Source organism: Myxocyprinus asiaticus, chromosome 19, assembly GCF_019703515.2.
Source record: "Myxocyprinus asiaticus isolate MX2 ecotype Aquarium Trade chromosome 19, UBuf_Myxa_2, whole genome shotgun sequence".
In the NCBI taxonomy this organism is placed as follows: Eukaryota; Metazoa; Chordata; class Actinopteri; order Cypriniformes; family Catostomidae; genus Myxocyprinus; species Myxocyprinus asiaticus.
Window position 1 is genome coordinate 10,754,105 of NC_059362.1, and position 26,613 is coordinate 10,780,717.

The following is a 26,613-nucleotide window of genomic DNA, read 5'->3' on the forward strand; positions in this document are numbered from 1 at the left end:
TTTATAACCTCCCATTGGTAGGCTACATGTATCAAAACAGAGTTCATTTATAAAATCATTTTAAAGGCACCACCGAACTTCCTGTTTTAGGGTTTTATTTATATTATGCCTATAATATCTCCTAAAATAATCTAGAAATTTTTGTATTAAAGTACAATATTTTACGCTACAGAATTTCCACTGATGCCCATCAATAATTGAGCTCAGTGTTTGTTTCACTCTTTGTTTTGTTAAATCTAATTACGTTCGTTTCCTGAAGGATCCGGTTAGTGACACTAAATGAATTAGGAAAGTGATACTGTCAGCTCGGATAATCAGCACCGATGGCTTTGCCCAGATTTCAAACAACAGATGGGTCTATTTAAGATAGATATTTCAAAACTATAAACTAAACTGACATCTACATTTAAATAATAATAATAATAATAATAAAAGTTAGATTTTATCATTAAGATGCCCTGACAGAATCAATCAGTATTGTTTTATGAAGTTAATTACCATAAATTAACTTTGTGCCAACAAACCCCTGTAGCCATCCAACCCCGATCTCCCCTAATATCAGGCGAATGACCCACTGTACATGCGGTGACTACCCACGAGAGAGCGTGGTTGTGCAATATATCCATCAAACGATCAGCAGGCTATTTTATCGACATTGCGAGGTCATCCTAACGTTATTTTGGCAATTTGCGATAACTAAACGGAATGTAAGATGTTGTATTCAATTTCTTGAAAAAATACAAAAATAAAGGCTTAAACCTTGCGGTGTATTTTCCATGTTACACCATGAAGTTTTTGTTGTTGTTCATTCGTCATTACAGATAGGCGTTTCTGAAGTCATAAAAACAAACCAGGGTGATAAAGCATATTAATTTGGCGATAATCCATAGCCTACTCTTTTGAGAAGACTGCAGCAACACTTTATTTCTTTAGGGTACTATATCCTACTTATATTATATGGAGCAATAACATTATATTGGCCATTATAATGTTTCTATTATATATATATATATATATATATATATATATATATATATATATATATAAAGGCACATCTAAATGCATAGGGTACAACGGGGCTAAAAGCCACTTTTGATTTTATTTTCTCTCAAAGCACTAAACAGCAACAAAAACCACCACAGTACTGAGACGAGGAGGAGGGCGTGGCCGGGCCATGAGGATGCACAGCTGGCCCTGAGTCAACTAATCAGCAGGAGAGAGATAAAGGGGAGCCGGAGACGCCAGTTCGGGAGAGTCAAGTCAAGTCATTTTTATTTGTATTTGTATAGCTCTTTTCACAACACACATCGTTTCAAAGCAGCTTTACAGAAAATCATACATTAACAGAAAATGAATCTGTAATATCTATAATGTCTTAGAGTCATCATTGTGTAGTTTGATCAAATACGATTGTGAATTAAAAAGAAGTAATTAAATAACAATTGTATTTATAACCCCAGTGAGCAAACCGAAGGCGACTGTGGCAAGGAACACAAAACTCCATAAGATGTTCATTAATGGAGAAAAATAACCTAGAGAGAAACCAGGCTCACTGTGGGGGCCATTTCCCCTCTGGCTAAACAACATGAATATAATGCCAATATTAGTTATGTATAGTGCAAGTCATGGTTTAAAACTATTAAAATAAATAAGTGTTAAGGGCCAGTGTTTAAAACAAAGATTTTGTAAGAACTGTAAGATTAATGACTAATGTCTTTGAAGTCCATTCTGGATTAACTGCAGAAGTTCACATAGATGCATTGTCCTTGTTAGTTGGCTGATGAAGGCTTTTGTTGGCAATTAATTGATAGTCTATGTATTCCATTTTAAGAGTATAGTCCATCATTAGACTGAGGTGATGCAGGCAGAGATCAGTTAGGTGCATCGCAGTTCAACCTGGCTGATAATTTCAGTGAGGTCTCTCATAAGTCCAAGGTTCAGGCAATGGCATATGATGTATCCCATGTTTTATGGCTGGTGTTGGCATCAGTTCATCCTCTGAAGTCCATCGTAATAGACTGAAGTGATGTTTGGCTGGCACTGGCTGCTATTAGTCGTCATCACTCAGAGACACATGGCAGTGGAGTGCAACACGAAGCAGGAATGGAGCCGGATCCAGCCGGTTCTGGTGACCTCAGGATAGGAGTCCCGAGGTTGAGACAGGGAAACAAATAGAATAATATTAGCATAGATGCCATTCAGTTTATTGCAGAGTTATAGATCATGATCAATGTTTCTGGTTTCTGGTTCCGGCAGACCTAACTAAAGCAGCCTAATGGTGAGTTAAAGGATAAAATAGGTGTATGCCTGGTTAAATAGATGAGTCTTTAGTCTAGACTTAAACTGAGTGAGTGTGTCTGCATCTCGAACAGTGTTAGAGAGACTATTCCATAGTTTAGGAGCCAAATATGAAAATGATCTACCTCCTTTTGTGGATTTTGATATTCTAGGAACTATTAACAAGCCAGAATTTTGCAATTGTAATGAACATGACAGAATATAGTGTGGTAGAAGGTCACTTAAGTACTGCGGAGCTAGACCATTCAAAGCTTTGTACGTAGTTAACAGAATTTTAAAATCAATACGAAATTTAACAGGTAGCCAATGTAACGATGATAAAATGGGGCTAATATAATCATATTTCTTGGTTCTGGTCAGCACTCTGGCTGCTGCATTTTGAACCAATTGAAGTTTATTTATTGACCTTGCTGGACATCCTCCCAATAATACATTACAATAATCTAGTCTTGAGGTCATGAACGCATGAATTAGTTTTTCGACATCAGCAACAGAGAGCATGTGTCATAATTTAGCAATATTTCTTAGGTGAAAGAATGCTGTTCTACAAACACTGGTAATTTGATTTTCAAAGGACAGATTGGTATCAAATATAACACCTAAGTTGTTGAAGACGATGTAACAGTACATCCATCGAGAGTCAAATTATATTTTAGCGGCTTATTTTTAGAGGTTTGTGGTCCAATAATTAGTACCTCTGTTATGTCGGAATTGAGTAGAAGGAAATTTCTGGCCATCCAATCTTTTATTTCATTGATACACTCTGCTAATTTGGAGAATTGTGAAATTTCATCAGGTTTTGAAGAAATATAAAAATATAAATAGAGAGACACACGCGGCCGCTGTGTGTGTGTCCAGGTATTCCCTATGTTGTGGGGACCAAATGTCCCCACAAGGATAGTAAAACCTGAAATTGTTGACTTTTTGGGGACAATCAGTTGGTCCCCATGAGGAAAACAGCTTATAAAACATACTAAATGATGTTTTTTGAAAATGTAAAAATGCAGAAAGTTTTCTGTGAGGGTTAGGTTTAGGAGTAGGGTTAGGGGATAGAATACAAAGTTTGTACAGTATAAAAACCATTATGTCTATGGAGAGTCCTCATAAAACATGAAAACCCAACGTGTGTGTGTGTTTTATGTTGTTTTAAGTTCATTTCTGTCATTTAAGTTTACGTTGACTGTTCTGCCGGTTCCCGCCTCCTCCTTGCCCATCCATTACAAGTACTTTCCTAAACACCTGTTTGTCACTATACACTGCAAAATATTCCTGGTCCATGAGTTCATTTGAATGCAATGTCTTAAGTTTTCTATTTAATCATTTTTAAAATGTTGCAACTTTGTGTACCTAATGAGAATCTCTGAAATGATCACATTTATTTTAAGACAAAATACTAATTAATTATTTGTCGTTTTGTTCAAAGTGGTTAAATTAAAAGTTTTTTTAGTAACTGTCCAATAAGTGAAAGGATAGGATGTTGGAGGGGCTAAAGGCCCCCCATAAAACACATTGTTTTTCTTAAGTGGGGTGAATTGTGGGGCCTGGGTAGCTCAGCGAGTATTGATGCTGACTACCACCCCTGGAGTCGTGAGTTCGAATCCACGGTGTGCTGAATGACTCCAGCCAGGACCCCTAAGCAACCATATTGGCCTGGTTGCTAGGGAGGATTGCATTTAAATGGTTGTCACTCTCAATGGGGCGTGTGGTAAATCGTGCTTGGATTGCGGAGAGTAGCATGAGCCTCCACATGCTGGGAGTCTCCGCGGTGTCATGCACAGCAAGCCACGTGATAAGATGTGTGGATTGACTGTCTCAGAAGTGGAGGCAACTGAGACTTGTCCTCCGCCACCTGGACTGAGGTGAGTAACCGCACCACCACAAGGACCTAGTAAGTAGTGGGAATTGGGCATTCCAAAATTGGGGAGAAAAGGGGATACAATTTTATATATATATTTCAACCGCATCTGGAAGAAACAGCACGCCATTTTTGTTTTTTTGTTTTTTTGTGCTTTCTTTGTCTTTTCTGACTTTGTTGTGCTTTAATGCAGTAACACACTGACATAGTGATTGATCCCCTCCAAATCCGAACACAAGTGGTCACAAGAGACGCATTCAGCGACCAGGTGTAAACAGCGATGTGTCTCACCTGACGCATGTGATCGCACCGTAATACCAGGTGTAAACGAGGTCCTTGATACACTTTGTGACCAGAAAAAACGTTTTCTTAAGGTGTACATTTACTTGATTTTAACCAAAATGTTTTGTTTAATGTACATATCCAATTGTTGTTAAAATGTTTGAACAAATAGTTTGCAGAACTAACAGAGTTTAAATAAAATTACTGAAAATATCTTATGTCTGAGAGATGCTATCTAATGCAGAGGGCATCGGCTTAGTTAAGGTGAGCTCTTTTAATTAACACATCATTTAATGACTGTATTGTTTGCTAGTCTTAATTATGGTTATATTTTACGCACTTTGTCGAATGTCATCTTGTGGAATGTTTCAGTTGGATGTTACAGACACTTGCGTTGCAAACGCGTTTTTACTGCACTAAAAACCCTAATAAGTTGACTCTACTCAATTGACTGAGTAAACTCATTCCCTCAGTTGAATTGAGTAATGGCATCTCTAAAACTTGTGTAATTAAGTTCACTTAACTTGGTGTTCATATACAGTAGAATGAACTTAACCATTTTAGTTAAGGTAACTAGATGCAAGTAGACTTAACTCAGATTTGCTATTTAAATGTTGTTGTTTCAATTTAATAATTCTATATGAATGGACTCAAATTTAGGTTGTAAAATAACAGCTTAAACAATGATAATTAGAACTGATTCTTGGTCAGTCATTAAATAAACATATTCCTCCACAGCAATGCATATGCCTGTACTTCTGTTCCACATGCACAAGGAAAACTGAGACAGTGTTAACAGGGTCCAACTTGACAAAAGGGGAAACAAATCACCCTAAAAGTGACATCACACGAAACAACTATTTGCAACAAAACAACACAAATAATATTACAAAAGAGCTAAAACCTCGATGAATTCTTAACAACTATTTAAATGCCCCAATATGTTCCCTTTGACCAAGGAAACATTATTAAATAATTAAAGCACAAGGCAGGTATTCCCCATAGTCTCAATTTTATATTCAATAGTTTGAGTTATGAACATTTAAAATCTTAAGTCTATGGATTTTTAAGAAAAATAAGTTCAAGGAACTAAGATTGAGTTATGAGCCCAAAACTTGATGTTTCAAGTATTAGTAACATTAGGATTTACAGTGTGCATGTTATTCGAAGCAAGTGATATTCTGCTTAAACTGGCCATTGCCCACTTCGTATGTGTAAAGTCAGTTGCCTGGTTGCGTATTAATTACTGCTTGAATTCAAACTTGAATTCCACAACCTCCAAATGAGGTTGACGCAACACATTTTGTCCTAGGTTTTTCATTCCTTCGCAATAAGTTTGCCGTTCCCACGCATTCTGCTTTATTACGAAAATTATGCTTTTACTACATATTTTTAAAAACATAGTACATGTACCACAAATGATTCATCATTAGGAAAATTGAAGCATGTTTTTTGAAAGAATTATTGATTTTTATTTCCATATTTTTGGTTTTGTGTTACTATATGGTTTACTACAAATATCATGGCTAAAATATGGTTACTGTAGTAAAATCATGGAAAATATTTGTGCTTATTGTGGTTTTACTACAAATACCATAGATGAACTATGGTTATTGTACTAAAACCATGGTTAATTTTTGTACGAAATGGATAGAGCTATTGCGAGGGAACTCAAAATTACTGTGGAGGAATGCAAAACCAATTCATACATTTTTTTTCTCCCCATCCTCTAAGGGGCACCATTGAAAGGCCCTGTTTTAGAGAGTGAGTGAATATGACGCATGTCTGTTTTTCTGCTCTTACTCCGATTAGTCTTTACAACTCAAGCATCATTTTGTAAATGCTTTAAAATAACAGCATTACATAATTAATCATAAGTTATCACGTAAACATTGACAGGCATAGTTTTATATTAATACTTATGATTATTCCATGGAACTCATTGGCCCCCCACATTACCGGAGCGGCCCACACTTTGTTTGTTGTTCATTGCCTTTTGAGTGATGGATTTATATTTATTTATTTTTCTAGATAACCTGTTGATGACCTGCTATGCAGTGGAAATGTAAGTTCTGGATCTGCACTTATACATAAAAAATATCATAAAAGCAGTCCATACGACTCATGCGTCATATTCTAACACCCTGTCTGCACAGGACAGGAGTGGTTCATCGCGTCAAAAGCATATAAATCCCATTACAATCAATGAAGCTGTCTACACTGAAATTGTCCATCGCAGAGTGGCGCATTGCACCAACAGTAAACAGATATTCCATTCCATTTAGTGCTGCACGTGCTGGCGCTACTCCTGCCAACGAGAGTAAATGGTTTAGAACATTCGCTTCCATGCATCCAGTGCAGACAGCCTCAAGCCATTGTGGGATGTACCTGGTGTCGACAGGGTGTTAGTATTCTGAAGGCATGCGAAAGGTTGTGGTAAGAAACAACTCGAAATTTAAGAGAAAATCATGTCAGTTGGTGAGTCACACTACAGAACACGCTTGTTGTTTTTGCTGCAGTGCTATACAAAGGAAGTTCTTGTGTGAATGAGCTTCTCTCATGATTGTAACAAACATCAAGATTTTCATTGAAAAATGACTTCAATTCCAGACTGTTTCTCACTGAAGCCTATTAAATGCCTTCAAAAGACTTGAAATATGATGCAGGAGTCGCATGGACTACTTTTATGATAGTGTTGTCCTTTTTGAAGCTTGAAAGAAGAATCACTTCCACTACCATTGTATTGCAAAGAAGGACAAAGGATATTCTTCAAAAGTCAACTGTTTGAGTTCCATGGAAGAAATAAAGTAATAAAATATGAGGGTAAGTTTCTTCCTTGGAACACACAAAATGTTTATCAAAATGTTCTCACTGCTTTTTTTCCCACAACAATAAGTAGATGCCAAACTGGAGCTGTCAAGCTCCAATAATGCACTATAAAAGTAGTCCATATGACTTGTGGAAAAAAGAAATTAAAATTTTCCTCACATTTTTCAATAGGATTTGGATGATCAAGATTTCAAAATGGTGCTGTCTCTGAAGACATGCCTGCCCAAACTCCACATGCTCTCAGAGTTCATTCAAGAGTTGTCTAGCTTTTTTTTTTCTTTTAGAAAAATAAACTGTTGAGAATTTCAAACATGTGCTGAGTGCCTTCTGTTTTAGTTTTACTAAAAAAGACATGTTCACTTTACTTGAAGAATAGTGGGAAATCGGTTGCACAAAGTTTTCACCATAGCTTAAAATGTAAGATATCTAATTACTACTAGTCTTAAATAAGATTAGTACACACATTCTTGAAGTATGTGAACTGAAACTGACATTAAACTAACTTGATATTTATTACTTAAACTTACTCAGGAAGAGTATGTTCACTTTACTTTAAGCTCATTATTAACTTGACTTAAACTCAATGGACCCCAAAAGGGGGTGCTATTTCGTGAAAAAAGTTTATGCTTAAAACGTTAAAGTCTCCCTTTACATAAGTCAGGCATATGCGGTATCATATGGAAGCTTAGAATCTGAACTTAGAATCAATTCTGCATTTGTTACTTAAAATAACAAAATAAGGCCTCAAAATATTTGTGTCCAAAATTAGCGCCATCCAGAGGTAATGTAGAAATATTTATATTAAAATAAAAGTCCTTTACAGAGCACATACATGGACAAGTCATATATCACATGAAAGCTCTCACTCTCAGGAATGTGACTGCACAGTTAATTCTGTTGACATAATACCACAGTTCAAAAGATTTTCAAAAGAATCAAAAAGTGAAATATAACTTCTGTAAGTCATCAAATTCAAATGTCTCATTTATGCTCCGATAACTGATGCTGTCAGCCCCAAAAAGCTAAAAACTTTATATATGCTTTTACCTTAGGAAGTTCTCTAAAAAACAAGCCATTGTTTACTTGTCTGTGAGCTTGCTTGGCTGAATAATCCAATACTACATTTTAGATGTATAGAACAAAATATGCCATCCAGAAGAAAAAGCATGCAAAACAAATCATCATATAATATGTTTTCGACTATTGATGATATAATCGTACAGAGGAGGATATCAACTTTCTAATGACACTTAGATTGAGCTTTTAGTCTACTCAGAGGCTAAGATATTCAATGAAAAAACAAGGGTGGTGCTTGAACTGAAAATTAGACTGAATGTCTATGGACGAGCACAACTTTGCGGGCTAAAATGTTCTAGTGCTTTCTGCCACCTAGTGGAATAAAATGAGACTTTTCAAAGTGAGATTGAGTGGACAGAACCAGAATTACATGTTTACAAAATTAGGACAACAAAAATATTTAAATTCTGTTTATCATAAGATTATAAACACATATAATATTATTTCTGAATAACTGGAGTCTTTTTTGTTTTGTCACATTTATATTTATTCTATATTTTTATGATTATCTCTGTCTTGTTGCTATATTGTTTGTGCACTGGAAGCTTCTGTCACCAAGACAAATTTCTTGTATATGTATAAGCATACTTGGCAATAAAGTTCTTTCTGATTCCGATTCTGATTTATGTACCTAAAGTCTAAAGAAAGCTCTCAATGTTGAAGAGTCAGTGAAATGAGAGAAGAGTAGCCTAAAAGTCAATTAGTGTTTCAAACACAGAACACCGTCTTGGCTTTCAAAACAAACTCGTACATTTTACGGCATATACTGACAGATTATATTAATGATTTCAGTGCACACAGTACTGTCTATGGTCTACCCAGGTTGTAAATGTAGCCTAATACATATAATCAGAGGTTTCGCCCACACAGCGCCCGTCGCTCATGTTACCTTTGGTTGACTAGACTGCAGCTGGGCGGTCCTTATACTACATGCACTACAAAGTCACAAGAGAACAAAGTTTGAACTGAATGCCTGGAAAACAAACCTGTGAAAGTCAGACTGAGCGCTGCGGTCAATAATGGATCCGGCGAAGAGTGATGAACGCACGAGTGAGCAGGCTGCCAACCTACTGGGCACCGGACAGCAGCACAAACGGACTGCAAGCACCGCGAACAGAAAGTCAAGATACGTGAAAATCCTCTTTGGGGTAAGTAAAATCTCATGGGGGAGACTAGAGAAAACCAATTCCCGACTTTTGTTGCCGGTATTGTAAATCTAGGTTCACCCCTTTACAGACTCAGTGCCAGTTGCAGTTTAATGGTCTTTAATATAAAGATACTTTATTTGTTAAGGGAGTTTACAGATCTTTACCACATTCAGACTAACAGGTTTACAGTCCAGTACATAAGCTATTTAAATAGGGAATTCGTTAGAAGAATACATTAGGTATACATAAATATGTGTATTTTCTTAGTTGTAACGTTCTTAGTAGAGGCTGATGATTTTTTTTCTTTTTTCTTTTTTCTTTTTTCTTCTTTAATTGAAATATTTGACCAGTGGTGCTGGTAGGATTAGGCTGTTGGAATAGTGATAGTCTCGTAAAGTTACATAATTTATAATAACATTGTTAGTAAAATTATATTGCAAAATGTCTGCAGTCTGAAGATGCCACCCAGCAAAGTTTGGTAATGTAGGATTCTAAAAAGAGTGCTGTTCTATTGATTGTAAAGAAGTTTCATATTGTGAGAACAATGAATAACTGTACAAGAGTTTTGGAAGAAATACTGGTCCAACTAATCAACTTTAGAATAAGAAAACTATTCTTTCTGGAAAAACACTCTTTCCCTTTAAGCCTTCGCCACAATATACCTCACTGTGTAACGTACTGTTACAGTGTGTCTTTGTAAGTTATTGTATTTTGTGGGAGATCTCTCTGTTAGGGCTGGAACAATCCATGTGTACACACTATGGTCCTAATAAAGTGCCCGACGTGGTTTTCTGCTGTTGTATCCCATCCGCTACTGATGTCTGATGTATTGTGCATTCTGAGATGCTATTCTACTCACTACAATTGTACAGAGTGGTTATTTGAGTTACCATTGCCTTTCTGTCAGCTCGAACCAGTGGCAATTCTCCGCTGGCCTCTCTCATAAACAAGGTGTTTCTGTCCGAAGAACTGCCACTCACTGAATGTATTTTGTTTTTGCCACCATTCGGAGTCAGTTCTAGAGACTGCTGTGCATAAAAATCCCAGGGGATCAGCAGTTACATAAATACTCAAACCAGCCCGTATGGCACCAACAATCATGCCACAGTCAAAATCACAGAAATCAAATTTTTTTCCCCCATTCTGATGTTTGATGTGAACATTAACTGAAGCTCCTGACCCGTATCTGAATGATTTTATGCATTGCACTGCTGCCACAGGATTGGCTAATTAGATAATTGCATGAATATACAGGTTTTTCTAATAAAGTGCTCAGAGTGTAATATATACAGTGTATAGATTTATATATATAAAATGCATACATTCAATAAATCTATCATCTAAATGAAATGTGTGCTTTGTGCACACTCCAGCCATACTCGTTCCAGGTCCGTGTTCCATCTTGAAAACATTAGGTTAAACTATTTGTTATAAAAACATTTCTAACTTAAAAAAAAAAAAAAAAAAAAAAAAGCTTAACTGTTTACAGTATGCATCGTTTAATCTACATGTTTGTTTTTAGACCGGCTCCTCAAAATGTTTTTAGAAAAGGCCCAACCCTTTAAATAGACTTGATTGCCATTTTGACCCTTAGAGGGAATGCAAAATGTTGGCCTTAAAGCAAGTTTAGTGAAATCATGCCACATGCTGTTCATCAAGCAGTTTAGTCAAAACAGATTTAGATTTTCAAACTGTCAGCTCTGTAACACCTGTGCAACTATGAGAAGGGGAATTTGACATAAAACAGCAAGATATAATTTCCTGATAAATCTTCCATTGTGTGAAACTGCTTTTGAGACTTTTATTCATTTGCAAATTCATTTACAGTTCAAAGTGACTTAAAGTGCATTCAAGGTATTTGTTAACCCAGGGAAATGCCCTAATTGGCAAGTCCAGGGTCACCAATTGCTGCTTTATAAAGACACCTTAGAAGTTTTCATTAATACAAAGATTCCTTCTTTACTCAGTCTTGTAAATTGATTTTATAATATGGATATGTCTTGCTTTTTTCTGTATAGGTCCTTCTACTTTGCTTGCTGGCTTTAATTCTCACAATCGTATTTTTACTGAAACTCCACTGCAGCGAGAAAGGTATCTACATTTTCTACTGTTTGCAGTTATTTCATTCTTGATTTTCCACCTAATTACATTTCCAGTTTCCAGGTTTTAGGTTTAGGCCTATTCTTGACTTAACTAAAATCAGTCCCTTATATTGTGATGTATTATTGTTTGTAAGGATTGCTTAGGAAACTGGCCCAATATGTTTAGATATTTTTTTTTACTTTAATAATTTTTAGATGTTATTGAACTTAGGAATGTTGCTCAGTATCTTTAGTATAATTTAACCTCACATCAGACATTATTCTTGAGATATAATTCTTTAATTGTTTATTTCTTGTGTTTACTGTTAGTTAGCAGCTGTAAAAACCGCTGTATATCCAAAAGTCGTGATGCTAATTCAGCGTGCCACTGTGACTCTGCATGTGTGAATGAAGGCACCTGCTGTCTGGACTATGAGGAAGTGTGTGTGGAACCAAGTAAGTGATTTCACTCTTACTTTTTCTCTTTCTTTTTCTCTCTTTGGTTTCTGCCAAATAGTTTCTGTCCCCTGTCAAATGTTAATCTCTCTCTCTCTCTCTCTCTCTCATTCCACATTGGATCATGGAAACAAAGAGTTTACTTTGAGAAAGTGTTGGCTTAAAGTTTAACTCTACACCAGCTTTGTTTGTCTAAGAGAGAAATAGCCCTGCTGGAAAGACCAGCTTGAATTTCCATGCATGTCTGGTGGACTAGCACAGAGAGTGTTTACCAACCAAATTTAGCTGGTGAACCTGGTCAACCAGCATGGTAGATAACTTAGTTTATAAAGCCTGATTGGAAAACCAGCACACCAGCATCCCATGGACGCAACATATGTTGGTCACCATCTTTTCAGCAGGGAGGGAAAATTAAGTTATATTCAAAGTGTGTATAGACTCTGACCATTTAGCCAGGGCGGGACTGGAAAAAACTAGAAAAAGCCTGACTTTGCAAACATTAGACACAAGAATGTCTATTTATACCATTAACACCCACCTGTTGAAAATTTCCTCAGTACAGTGCTAAAGCTTTTCAGAGTTACTGTGGCTTTCTCTAAATTCAGGCTCAAAGTCCCTCCCTGCAGTTTTTCCCGTGGTGTTTTGAAGCACAGGAAAAACAGTAACCAAAGGCTCCTCCCTGTCACTCCTACTGTGTGCACTGCATGTGTGGAATGGGTGGAATTAGCTTTTATTTGGTGAATTGCACATAAAGGATCAGTGACTTTCAGTCTGCTGATACACTCTTTTCTCTTTTCCTGTCTCCTCCTTTCTCGATTTTTCACATGTATAATACTGTAGAACCTCATTGCTAGTAAAAGGCCTGTGCCTATCACACATGTATCAAATACACAAAAACCCCACAGACCTACAGACCTACATACAGATCTGATTCTGCTACCTTGTTGTAAACTTGTGGTATGCTATGCATCTTTTTCCAACCTAGAATAAAGCTTCACTGATATGACTCAGGATAAGCACTTTTATGAACTGTAAACACACGTCTTGACTGCAGATATGAGACATCCGTGTTAGTCAGACTGTGGTTAAACACTTTTGTGATATCTACTGTAATGAGTTCATAAAAAAGTATCTGTTATAAACCTTTTTTTCCTTGTATAGAGTTTGTTTGGGTTGAGTTATTTGACAATTCAAAATTAGTTGTAAATTCTTTCAGCGATCCAAATGTTGTATGTGCTACAACAATCCGAACTGACTTGTGCACTATATTCTAGATAAAATAAAACTATATAAATCTTCTAAAGCCATTGTAACAAGTAAAGGACGGGCAAGGAGGAGGCAAGAACCAGCTGAACAGTAAACTTAAGGTTCCCTATCTGTCACTCACTCGACGTTGTGTCGATGTAGTGACACTAGGGGTCACTCTTAGGAGCCCGAAACACCTCTGGTCTTTGATAAAAGGCCGATGAAAATTGGCGAGTGGTATTTGCATGCCACTCCCCCAGACATACGGGTATAAAAGGAGCTGATATGCAACCACTCATTCAGATTTTCTCTGAATCAAGCGCACGAGGAGCTGACAAAAACATGGGAGGCACCTTTTACTGCCCGGTCCCAATTCCTCAGTTCCCCCACCCTCACTACCCTCAATGGCGGGTCGGCCAGGGGCTATACGGCGATTCCCCCAGTGGATAAGGCGCTCATGGTGCACCTATGCTCGCAGAGCGCTGCCACCTGGTGCGGATGCCCAAAGCTCCCGTCCAAGCCCTGTAGGTTCACGTCGTCCCTGACGGCTAAAGCCTACAGTGCTGCTGGACAAGCCGCCTCTGCCCTGCACGCCATGGCTCGCCTGCAGGTCCACCAAGCCAAGGCGCTAAAAGAACTGCACAAGGGCAGTTCCGCCCCAGATCTGATGCAGGAACTGTGCTCGGCGACCGACGAAGGTCACGGCATGGTCACTCGGGTGGACGATGTCCACATTAGTGGTCCAGGAGCACTACCTTTGGCTCAACCTGGTCGAGATGGGCGAGGCCGACAAGACATGGTTTCTTGCTGCCCCCATCTCCCAGGCTGGCCTATTCGGTGACACCGTTGAGGACTTTGCCCAGCAGTTCTCGACAGTGAAGCAGCAGATGGAGGCTATCCGGCATATCATGCCCCGGCGCGGCTCAAGATCCCGCACCCCGTCTGCTCGTCGCCAAGGGCGTCCCCCTGCGGTGACTGCATCGGCTCTGCCACAGACCGGCCCCGGCGTGGAGCCCACCGCAGGAAGCAGATGCCACCCGTCTCACAGTCGGCCGCTAAGAACCCACGAAGGTCGTAAAAGCGCCCCTGAGACGGGTGAACCAGGGTCGAAGAAACCCACTCAACTGGAGCTGGTAGGAAGACCACTCCATCCCCCGGTGGAGGGTCAGGTGGAGAATCTTTTGTTGCCTTTTTGTTTAATTTTGCCGCATGCCCAAGTGGCTGCGGTACCCAACAGTTCAGCAAAAGAGCGGTTTCCTCCTTCGCTGGGTCACATACCCAGTGTGCACGTTCGTCATCACGACCACTGTCCACGGGTTTTTCCTTGCAGGATTGGCGCTCCAGCAGCGGTCTCCCTCCCCCTGTGCACCCAGCTGTGGCACACATCCGCCCCCGATGTGACAGTCTCCACGGGGTGAGAGGACAGGCCTCTTCCTCCCCCATCCCAGGCTGTTCCGGGGCTGGTCACAAGGAGCCAGGTAAGTGCTTCGATGTCCCTAGACTCAGCACGGCCACGACATGGTGTGGCACCTCGAGCTCCGCCCCGCTGCGAGGCCCCACCTGCCGGTACGTCCGACGACGTTATCCCTTTGGTCCCCCTTGCGCGGAACTTGGATGCGTGGCTTGCACTATCCAATCCGTCGCGATGGCTGGTCTGGACTGTCCGACTCGGCTACGTGATTCAGTTCACCAGGCGTCTGCCCAGGTTCAGCGGTATCCATTTCATCTTGGTGAAGGACGAAAACCTGCTAACTTGCGCACGGAGATCGCTACCCTCATACGGAAGGGTGCGATAGAACCTGTCCCTCAGGGCGAGATGAAGAAGGGGTTTTCAGCCCCTACTTCGTACCGGAAAAAGGCGGTGGGTTGCGGCCAATCTTGGACCTGCAAGTACTGAACCGGGCTTTACACAGACTCCCCTTCAAGATGCTGACGCAAAAACGCATTCTGGCGAGCGTCCGGCATCAAGATTGGATCGCGGCGGTAGACTTGAAGGACGCATACTTCCACGTCTCGATTCTACCTCGACACAGACCCTTCCTGCGGTTTGCATTCGAGGGTCAGGCGTATCAGTACAGGGTCCTCCCTTTCGGCCTGTCCTTGTCTCCTCGCATCTTCACAAAAGTCGCAGAGGCAGCCCTTGCCCCGTTAAGGGAAGTGGGCATTCGCATTCTCAACGATTGGCTAATCCTAGCTCACTCTCGGGACATGTTGTGCACACAAGGACTTGGTGCTCTGACACCTCAGCCGACTAGGGCTTCGGGTCAACTGGGAAAAGAGCAAGCTCCTCCCGGTTCTGAGCATCTCTTTCCTCGGTTTGGAGTTGGACTCAGTCTCTTTGACAGCGCGCCTCACGAACGAGCACGCACAGTCGGTGCTGGCCTGTTTGAAGGTGTTCAAACAGAAAACAGCGGTTCCACTGAAACTCTTTCAGAGGCTCCTGGGGTATATGGCATCCTCAGTGGTGGCCACCCTGCTCGGGTTGATGCATATGAGACCACTTCAGCACTGGCTTCAGACTCGAGTCCCAAGATGGGCATGGTGCCGCGGGACACATCGCGTGGTCATCACACCGGTCTGTCACCGTCTCTTCAGCCCTTGGACCGACTTCTCGTTTCTATGGGCAGGTGTTCCCCTAGAGATGCGCAGTCGGATTGGTGCTTTCCTTCCTGCAGGAGAGTTTGGAAGGGCTACTGTCCCCTTCCACCTTGAAGGTGTATGTTGCTGCTATAATAGCACACCATGACACAGTCGACGGTAAGTCCTTAGGGAAGAGTTCTCTGTCAGCGAAATGTGCCTGGAGTTCGGTCCGGGCTACTCTCACGTGATCCTGAGACCCCGACCGGGCTATGTGCCCAAGGTTCCCATGACCCCTTTTAGGGACCAGGTGGTGAACCTGTGGGCGCTGTCCCAGGAGACGACAGACCCAGCCCTGTCGTTGCTGTGTCCGGTGCACGCTTTACTCATCTATTTGGATCGCATGCAGAGCTTTAGGATCTCTGAGCAGCTCTTTGTCTGCTTTGGTGCACAGCGGAAAGGAAGCGCTGTCTCCAAGCAGAGGATCGCCCACTGGCTCATCAACGCCATAGCTATGGCATATCACAGCCAGGACGTGCCGCCCCCGGTAGGGCTATGAGCCCATTCTACCAGGGGTGTAACGGCCTCCTGGGCCCTGGCCAGGGGTGCCTCTCTAACAGACATTTGCAGAGCAGCAGGCTGGGCAACACCCAACACCTTTGCAAGGTTCTACGACCTCCGGGTGGAACCGGTTTCATCCCAGGTAGTGGCACGCAACACAAGCGGATAAGCCCAGGATAGCCAGCCGGGTGTATCGCTTGAACATAGCGCCTTTCACCTCCTCTGAGCTGAAGACATGCACCATTAATTCCCAGTAGTGTTCACAAACTATGTTCCCTGGCTGACTTCCTCCGAGCCCTGTGGCAGTCGAGTTTTCGGAGAGACTCACTGCCGGCCCAGTACATGTGCTAACTAAGAGCCCTTTTCTGGGGTAGGTGCGCCGCATGTGGCGGTTCCCTGTAAGGTAACCCCATGCGATGTATATCTTCCGCTAATTCATTTCCCCGTTGGCAAACTGCGTCTTCATTGGGCAGAGCCCCTCTGCCACAGTCTCCATGTTTGTAGTAACTCCTCCCCCGTTGGGTAGGATCTACCATGAGACTCTCCACATGGTCGGCATGACCATGTGATGTATTTTTTCCACTTAAATATCCCCCCATCTCTTTGGGTGAGGTGTGGTCTCCGCAGTGTCCTCCCCTTGGGAGGGACACCCCACGACTAGACCTGGCGGCCCAGTCGGATATTCCCCCTTCTTTTTTAGGGAGTAGAAAAAAGAAGGGGAAAAGAGGCCACGACTGGGTTAGCCTGTCTCTATCTTTTGGGTGGTCGACTTGTCCCCAAAGGGCCGTTCGACACTCATAATTATGTTGGGGGAGGTTACGTGTCGGCCTGGTGTGCTGGCTACGAGGCACACAGTGGTCTGCCCGTCACACACTGCCAGTTCACGTAACACTGTTCAGCCAGTTGTGGTGTTTCGTATAGGGACCCCTAGTGTCACTACATCGACACAACGTCGAGTGAGTGACAGATGGGGAACATCCTGGTTTCTTGTGTAACCTCCGTTCCCTGATGGAGGGAACGAAACGTTGTGTCCCTCCTGCCACAAAGCTGAACTACCCACTGACATGGCCGGACCTTGTCTCGGCTCCTCAGCATAAAACCTGAATGAGTGGTTGCATACCAGCTCCTTTTATACGTGTATGTATGGGGGAGTGGCATGCAAATACCACTCGCCAATTTTCATTGGCCTTTTATCAAAGACCAGAGGTGTTTCGGACTCCCAAGAGTGACCCCTAGTGTCACTACATCGACACAACGTCTCGTTCCCTCCATCAGGGAATGGAGGTTATGCAAGTAACCAGGACGTTAAATGCAAAACTCAACTCAAATCTTGTTCATACTTCCATACATTCAAAACTGGTGCATTCATGATACATGCAAGTACCAATGAAGTTTGTGTGTAATTTCCTTCTCTTCTCTTTCTTCTTCTTCTTCTTCTTCTTCTCTTTCTTCTTCTTCTTCTTCTTATTTTTCTTCTGCTTCTGCTTCTTTATTTGTGGTGTTGAATGCATGCCTGTGGCTTCATGCAAAGCTTTAAATAAGGATTTGCTGATATTGATAACAGTATTGGAATCAGGTCAGATACGGCGCTCATGTACTTGTACTCATGCTCATAAAAACCAATACTATCAATATATCTGAATACTAGCTTACTATTAATACTAAGCTAGGTGGCCACCCCATTGCCCACCCCATTCGCAATTGCCGTTTTGGTCATTTTTTGTCTTGGGCACGATTTAGTTTTTTAGAGGTGGAACCGTCTCCGTACAACCGCAACACACAGGAGACTTAACATTTGCGCACACCAAGGTCGCCGCACCTCTCCGTTCCAGGTGTCACTGTATCCACTCCCCTCCTTTTTTCTATCCACGCGCCTCCGCTATCTACACCAACAACCACCAACCCCTCCACCACCCCTGTCCAATGATATGAAAATGCTCCCCGAAAATGTCTGTACCACCACAGACTTATCTCTGGCCTCTGCCCGGCCACCCCTGCGAAAAACTCCTGGCTCTGCCTCTGACCATCTGACATACGAATGTCATTTCAGAGCACAAATTAAAATCATGTTATGTCCAAGTGTGATTATTAAACTGCAAAGGCTGCGATTTAATGGGGTAAATATATAAATACTGTATATAGTTTTCATGTGCTGCACACTTCAAAGTGAATGTGTGTGCAGACATTAGCTTTTACAGCTCCTTGGCTCATTCACGGAAAACACCATCATGAGCATTGCACTCTCTGTTTGTAGCAGATGACAGTGAGATGAGAAGTTACAGTCAAAAACACACAGAAATGGAAATGGCATCACTCCAAAGTAAAAGCTTCCGCCAAAATAAAAACTCAATTTAAACTGAAAAAAGTATGAAAGAAACATATCACTCCTGTATGGTTATGTAATATTAACTGTAATACTACTAATAATATTATTAACAATAACTGTCTACACGGACATCAGAAAGTGGGAAATTGCGAGAAAGCTTTTTCCATAGCAACATAATTTCCCCACAATGCTTGTGTAAATAAGAGCTGTCAGAATTAGTGTGTTAACGCATGCGATAAATTAAAAAGGTTTAACACCTTAATTTTTCTTAATCACAATTAATGCATTTACCGTTAATACAGCATAAACACTGTGTGGCAAGCAGGGTGGGGCCGAGCGGCATCTGGGCAGAGTGAGGCCGGGAAGACAAGTGATGAATGAGCTCCACCTGTGTGCCACACCAGTCTCGCGTTCCAGTGAGGGGCGGTGGGAGTATTTGAGGAGAGGAGACAGCGGCAGACAACAGAGAGAGAGAGACACATGAAGCTGTTTGTCTGCGTGTCAGTGTTGTTGGTGTAATGCCGAGAGCAATATTTTATAATGATGGCGCCGCGGATGGCTTCCTCGGTGTGGAGCTCCTCAGTTCTTTTGTTGTTTTTGTTTGTTTGTCCTGTGTTTAGTAATCTTTTTCCAGTAAGTTTTAACAGAGACGAACTGCTGAACATTCGACAGCATGTACCAGACAATCTTTTTGCGGTTTTTGAATATTCAGACATTTTGCTAGACATTTTAGTTGGAGGCGCGGCTTTGTTGTTCAGGAGACGCAGGCGAGGGAGACGAGCCGGTGCGCTGGTCAAATTCCGTTGCGCGGATTTCAAACAGCGCTGCCGAGTATTCACTTAGCGAATCTCCGCTCTCTTCCTAACAAAACGGACGAACTACATCTCCTCAACCGAACAAACAAGAACTTTTCAACCTCTGCTGCCTTGTGCTTCACAGAAACCTGGCTGAGTGAAGCCATTTCGGACAGTTCGTTACATCTGCCGAGCTTCCAGCTGTTCAGAGCGGATCGCATCACGGAGTTAACGGGGGAAAACGAGAGGCGGTGGAACATGCTTTTTTTATCAATGAAAGTTGGTGTACAGACGTAACAATGTTAAAGAGGATGTGCTGTCCTAATTTGGAAGCGCTCTTTATTAACTGTAAGCCTTTCTACTCGCCGCGGGAGTTTTCCTAGTTTATTCTGGTGAGTGTATATATTGCGCCGAACGCGTGTTTGAATGCAGTGCTGCAGCAGCTGGCTGATCAAATCACAGACAGGAACAACAATACCCGGACTCAGTTATTATTATTCTTGGGGATTTTAACAAACCAAATCTCACACGTGAACTTGCCAAATACAAACAGCACATTACATGCCCCACCAGAAACAGGAACATACTGAATCATTGTTACACAACAATAAAGGATTAACCAATTGAGGATACACACCCACTCTGACATTCACTTCACACAAACACCAACACCCCTGGTGCCCCCCATGGATGTGTGCTCTCCCCACTACTCTTCTCCCTCTACACATAAATGACTGCATCGCCAAGGACCCCTGTGTCAAGCTCCTGAAGCTTTCAGACGACACCACTGTCATCGGCCTCATCCGAGATGACGATTTGTCTGCATACAGAAGGGAGGTTGAACAGCTGGCTGTCTGGTGCAGTCAAAACAACCTTGAGCTGAACATGCTCAAAATGGTGGAGATCATTGTGGACTTTAGGAGAAACACCCTAACACTGACCCCCCTCACCATTCTAAACAGCACTGTGGCAGCAGTGGATTCATTCAGGTTCCTGGGCACTACCATCTCACAGGACCTGAAGTGGGAGACACACATTGACTCCATTGTGAAAAAGGCCCAGCAGAGGTTGTACTTCCTTCACCAGCTGAGGAAATTCAACCTGCCACAGGCACTGCTGATACAGTTTTACTCAGCAGTCATTGAGTCTGTCCTCTGTACTTCAATAACTGTCTGGTTTGGTTCAGCTATGAAATCAAACATCAGAAGACTACAAAGGACAGTTTGGAATGCTGAGAGGATTATTGGTTGCCCCCTGTCTCCCCCCCCCCCCCCTTCAAGAACTGTACACTTCCAGAGTGAGGAAAAAGGCTGGAAAAATCACTCTGGACCCCACTCACCCTGCCCACTACCTTTTTGAACTGTTGCCTTCTGGCCGACGCTTCAGAGCTCTGAGCACCAGAACCATCAGGCACAGGAACAGTTTTTTACCTCAGGCTATCCATCTCATGAACAGTTAAATTGCCCCATTGAGAAATAACTATGCGCAATACACAGTTTAGTCTTTTTTATATTTATCCAACACATCCAACCTCTTCTGCCATTTCATTCCTCTGAGAAAAAAAACAAACAAAAAAAAACAAACATTTGCACTGTACATAACAGATTTGTATTTGCACTGTACATAACAGATTGTATTAGATTTGCACTACCCATGTGTATGTGTGTATGTATGTATGTGTGTGTCTGTACGTATGTGTATAATTAGTTTTATTTTTTATTTTTTATTATTATCTATGTCTTGCTGCTGTTTTTGTATTGTTTTTGTATTGTTGTGCACTGGAAGCTCCTGTCACCAAGACAAATTCCTTGTATGTGTAAGCATACTTGGCAATAAAGCTGATTCTGATTCTGAAATGTGTTGGAACTGCTGAAAAGCAGCTGTGTTATAGTGTTTAATGTCCACTGAAAAGTGTCACATTAAAGTGTCTTATGTGTTTGTCAAGCCAGTCCCAGCTTCCTCTTTGCCCATCTTGTAAACTTTATTACACACTGGTGTGAAGGGCAGAACCTTTGTAATGTGTCCATCCAGAGTAATTAAACTGACGCACACACCACAAACAGACACGCAACAGTACCAGAGCCCTACTACCAAGGGGAGCATACAAGCTTAGCATAAAACAGTGGTCGTGAAAACGGTATTTTAGAGCTCCTAGCGTAAAACGCTAGTTGTTATGATAGAGCTGCAGAGGTTATCTCAGTAAATAAAAAAATCTCTGACAGCGCTTCCCTGTCAGTGTTAAAATGATAGAGAAAAGAGCTCTTAACGCTATTTGATGTACAAAACAAGCCCAGATAGGACTTCTAATAGAAATCAAGTATTTTACAGACTATGTAAGGCATATTTTAATTACCACAGAAGCACACCAAATGTTAACTATCACCAAAATGCAGAACGAGACATGTTTTAGTATTTATGAACTGGCTCCATTTACTTCTAATGTAAGTGCATTAACATAATCGCTTTTTTTTTAATAAAGAGAGGTGAGTCAAATAAATGTATATGTGGTAATCAGCAGTATGCCACAAATGCTGTTGATTGAGCTTAACTTGTTTTGAAGGTTTTTTTGTGTGAATGCACCAGGTTTGAAGTGCAGAAGTATTGATGACTTAGATGCTGGTCGCTTGATAACTCTTTTTGGCTTAAATGGAGAAAAAAAAAAACATATTTATTCAAGCAATATAAGGCTGAGTCAGGGGTACTGGAACCAGGGTGGCCAGGGGGCCATGGCCACACACTTTTAGCCTGCACCACAACTGAACTTTGGCTGACATAAAAATATGCACACTTCCAGCGCACGCATTAATAGTAGTATAGCATGGGAACTGACAGAAAAGGAGTGACTACTAGTGATGTCCAGTTCGTGAACGAATCCTTTTTATTGAACGAGATTAACAAGTTCACCAAATCCGACTGAATCGTTTGAAACAGTTCACGTTTCGAGTCAACACTGATCCACAAGCTACATAATCTTAACCTGTCTCTCGGATGTTCCTGACACTCTGAATTGAAATGAGCCGATAACTGTGAGTAATATGATCCTAGAACTGGTGATATCTGCCTTTGCCAACTCTTCTTTGCAATGAACCACTCCAACTAGTTCACAAATCGTACTGAATGCTCGGGTCGCAACAGCTCTCGAGTCAACAGTACAATGAGTCGCTTGTAACAGTTCTTGAGTCAACAGTACACTGAACTGAGAATCGCCTCTTTCTGAGGTGTCCGACATATTGAGAATCGATGAGCTGCTGACATTGAGCATGCGTGCAATTAAGGGGCGAAATGTATGTTTCAGGTGTATTTTGCTGAACAACAGAAAGTGTAACAAATAAGACATACTGGAAATATGTTTATGACTTGATTATATTACCATTTAATCAACTTATGAAGATGATCCAGTCTACAGCTCTCGAGTCAACAGTACATTGAGTCATTCACAGCAGTTCTCGTGTCAACAGTACATTGAGTCGTTCGCAGCAGTTCTCGAGTCAAAAGTACATTGAGTCGCTCACAGCAGTTCTCGAGTCAACAGTACATTGAGTCGTTCGCAGCAGTTCTCGAGTCAACAGTACATTGAGTCGTTCGCAGCAGTTCTCAAACTGATGGCTCACTCAAGCAATCAAGTGTTCAGGCTTCTGAGAACCTAAACAAGTGATGGGCGCTTAAGAAACATGCCTCATAATGCTTTGAAATCTTAATGAATCAATTGTTTTGAACTTATGCTTTTAAGCAAGTATCATATTGGGCAAGTCATGTGATTTCATCAGCAGGTATCTCTAGTGTGTGGCTTTTCGGGTGCTTGAACACTTTGAATCACTCACCGAAGCAGTTAGTTCAATTGATTCAGAGCTCCAAAAGGCTTTATATCAACCGACATTACCTCAAACAGTATAAACCCGTGTCATAACATAAAATGACATAGTTAACATTAAAGGGAACTTAAAACATAACTATAAGCCCCAATAACTTTTAAATGTTAATTAATAACACCCCCAAACAGTCCCCAAAACCTGCACAGATGTACCTCATTAATTATGCAATGACAACAGCCAATAGCAAGTCCTCAAGCATAAACAACAACAGACGTTAAAGTATATTCCTGGTAAGGAATATCATTCAAAGTAGTTTTAGCATCTGATATTCATTTAAATAGGTAAACGAGCCATTTTGCCCTTTGCACCAAGAAAAGTGAAAATATGCAGACGTCTGATCAGTCTATCTAACCATTGATCTACAAATGCCGTGGAACCTGAATAAAGAGCAGCCCTAGACCATGGATGAAATAAAGCTAGAAATGAATGAAAGTGGATGAAGGCTTGCTGGCTGTCACTGCCATTCTATGTTGTTTGTAGATGCGTGTTGAACCATAAGGAGTTGTTCCATTATACACAAGTCCAGATGTTTATGTAAGTAGTTATAACTTGCATTATATGACTTATATGATTGTCGTATAATGACCATATACTGTTTGCACAATGATATCAAGCTAAACTGTTTGCACTGTCTTATCAAGCTAAAAGGTAAAATAACAGTGTTTTAAAACCTATGTGGCTTTCGTGTTATTCTTCTTTCAAGAGGGAAATTTGACTTAATTCACAGTAAGACAAGATTGATATCGAAGATCAGTCGTTAAGTCAGCAGAATTAGACAAGGTAGGATCATGAGCAAATATTGCTTTGTATCCTATTATTGGGGATGAGGAAATAACTTTAACCCTTACCTCTTCAAGTCACACAGTGTTGAATGTAATATGCTGTTTAAAAACGGTATAAAACAGAGGGCATATTGTGCTTGTGTAACATTGTTGAATGCAGACACAAACAATTAAATGACTGTCAAATGATTTAATATACACATAAAAAGAGGGACCGATACACAAGAACATGCAGTTAAACCAATTCAGTGTTCCAGTAATATCCGAAACCGAAGTCAGCTGCCTCAAAGGTATGTGTGAACTGTGAATATAATGACAAGTGTATGCCAGTCTCTCTCTGTGCCAGTGGCGTGGGAGCAGATTTGAATCTCTTTAGTTAGATTACGTCAGCATTCAAACTGTGTATGTTGATAAATAACTAGTCAAGTCACTGGGATTTTGAAAATGTTGGAAGCTGGTCTGGTATAAATAGGCCATATTAATTTTTGTAAAAAAATCGTTTTTTAAATAAATTGGCCATATTGACTGCGGAATGTTGTTGTCATGATGTCATAACCAGCCCAGTTTGCTGCCCCCCCTTCAAAAGTCGTTCCCCCGCCGATGGGTTGAGTAGATAACACTTTCCTTTTTGAGTGAACTGTATAGTGACCGTCCTAGTTCCACCTCTCTCATAATTCTTAATCCCACTTCATCATTCGTCTTTGACTTTCAGGTCAACGCTGGACTTGCTCGAAATTCCGCTGTGGTGAGGACCGCTTGACAAACAGCCTCTGTTCCTGCTCTGCAGATTGTGTCAAAATGGGTGACTGTTGTTTAAACTACAAGAGCACATGTGAAGGTAAATAACAAGCTTTGCTTTTATTCCATTCTCATCAAGTACTGCATAAGTTTTCATCTTGTTTGTAGTCAAAATCCATATGACATCACCTTGTCAAAAAGGACATTTAAGACTTGAAACAGTCCCATCCTAAAAGTGTTTTTGCCAAGTTAAAAATGTTTTTTCCGTCTTCTGTTTTCTTGTTTACTTTAATATGTAAAGTTCATATTCAGTACATTTCTATTGCTGTTCAGTGCGATATCAATGTCACAGGAAGGTTTAGTAGACAAATTATCATATCATGGCAAGGACCACTTGTGCTATAGAGGGATGAAATCAAGGCTGAATAATGGGCCAGGTCAATGGGCAACTGTCACCCAAAATCAAGCCACTGCAAATATAAAATTGATATTGATGAATAGCACTTGAATGTGTGCCAGTGACTACTGCCACAGTGTAAAATAAACAAAGAAATGAGAAGTGTTTTCTGTTCCTGGCCCCTCCTCAGCGCTAACCGTGCCTTTTGAACACCTCATAACAGCTTTGATGTTGTATACTTGTCATCGCTTTACATGGTTGTCTCTTCTGCAGTGCATTACGCACACGGTGTGCTTATTCTCGGAATTGCAACTTTGTTTCTTCAAAGTGAAGAAATACGTCATAGGTGAAAGTCAATGAGCATTGCCATGAAGTTTTGGTTTTTCAGCAAGTTTGGTTGGGTCAAATGCAATTTAATTCCTGGGATTTTCTCTGTTATTGCACTGTCTGCGTCCTATTTTATAGTCCATTCCCTGTCAAGTGCCAGTGATATAAACAAAGACAGCACATTCATAAGAAGTTGGTAGTGTAAATGGACTGTATGCAATGAATTAGAATAGAAATATGGACATATGTTCTTTTGTGCATTAACTGCGTGCTTGTTGAATGTCAGGCATATTCCTTTGACAGTGACACGCAACTTTTATATGCATGGAAAATGAATGACTCAAAAAATTTTGCTTTAAAAATTTAAATCATTTAATGAAACGAAAATAAATTCAACCAAAAATATTTCTAAATTCAAATTACACTTCAAAAGAAACTAAAATATTATCAAAATAACAAAGTGGTCAAAAAAATAATAAAAAAAAAAAAAAAAAAAAAATCCTATTTAACCACCTCCTGTAAAATCCAAGCATTTTACCCTCTCCACCGGCCTCTTTTGCAGTGACTTAAAACGACAACAGGTGGAAACATTTAAATACAAATCAGTTCATAAATACAATTGTAAATATAAACCTAATAATAATAACAACAATAATAACAATAATAATAATAGTTTTAATTAAAAAATAAACCATGACCTCTAAAAAGATTAACACAAATCTCATACATTTTTGTTTCATAAAACAGCTACAACAGTGATCATCAGGGACATAATTTGATGTTCCTCTGTATTTTCAGAGTTTGTGCATTAACTTTATTACCACATGCTGGTGGAATCTCCAAACTGCAAATAGAGGAACTGACTTTAGACTTTGCACTGAAAACAGACGTGGTTGTGAAATGTCTTGACCTATTTCTCAGGAAATTAGCAAATTGCGCTTTGCATTAACATACAATACACCCACAGT

General features: G+C 40.8%; 1 protein-coding gene across 2 annotated transcripts in view; it reads left to right on the forward strand.

Annotated features, from left to right (window-relative positions):
- Positions 1-8,904: 8,904 nt before the first annotated feature.
- Positions 8,905-26,613, forward strand: part of LOC127410025 (ectonucleotide pyrophosphatase/phosphodiesterase family member 1-like) — a 79,022-nt gene continuing 61,313 nt past the window's right edge. Inside the window, exons 1-4 of one of the 2 annotated variants that reach the window (XM_051645012.1) lie at positions 8,905-9,489; positions 11,508-11,580; positions 11,901-12,026; positions 24,896-25,021. In XM_051645012.1, the coding sequence (XP_051500972.1) occupies positions 9,361-9,489; positions 11,508-11,580; positions 11,901-12,026; positions 24,896-25,021 (454 nt within the window). In that variant the 5' untranslated portion in view covers positions 8,905-9,360. The remainder of the gene's footprint in view (positions 9,490-11,507; positions 11,581-11,900; positions 12,027-24,895; positions 25,022-26,613) is intronic. The other variant, XM_051645011.1, reaches the window with a different exon arrangement.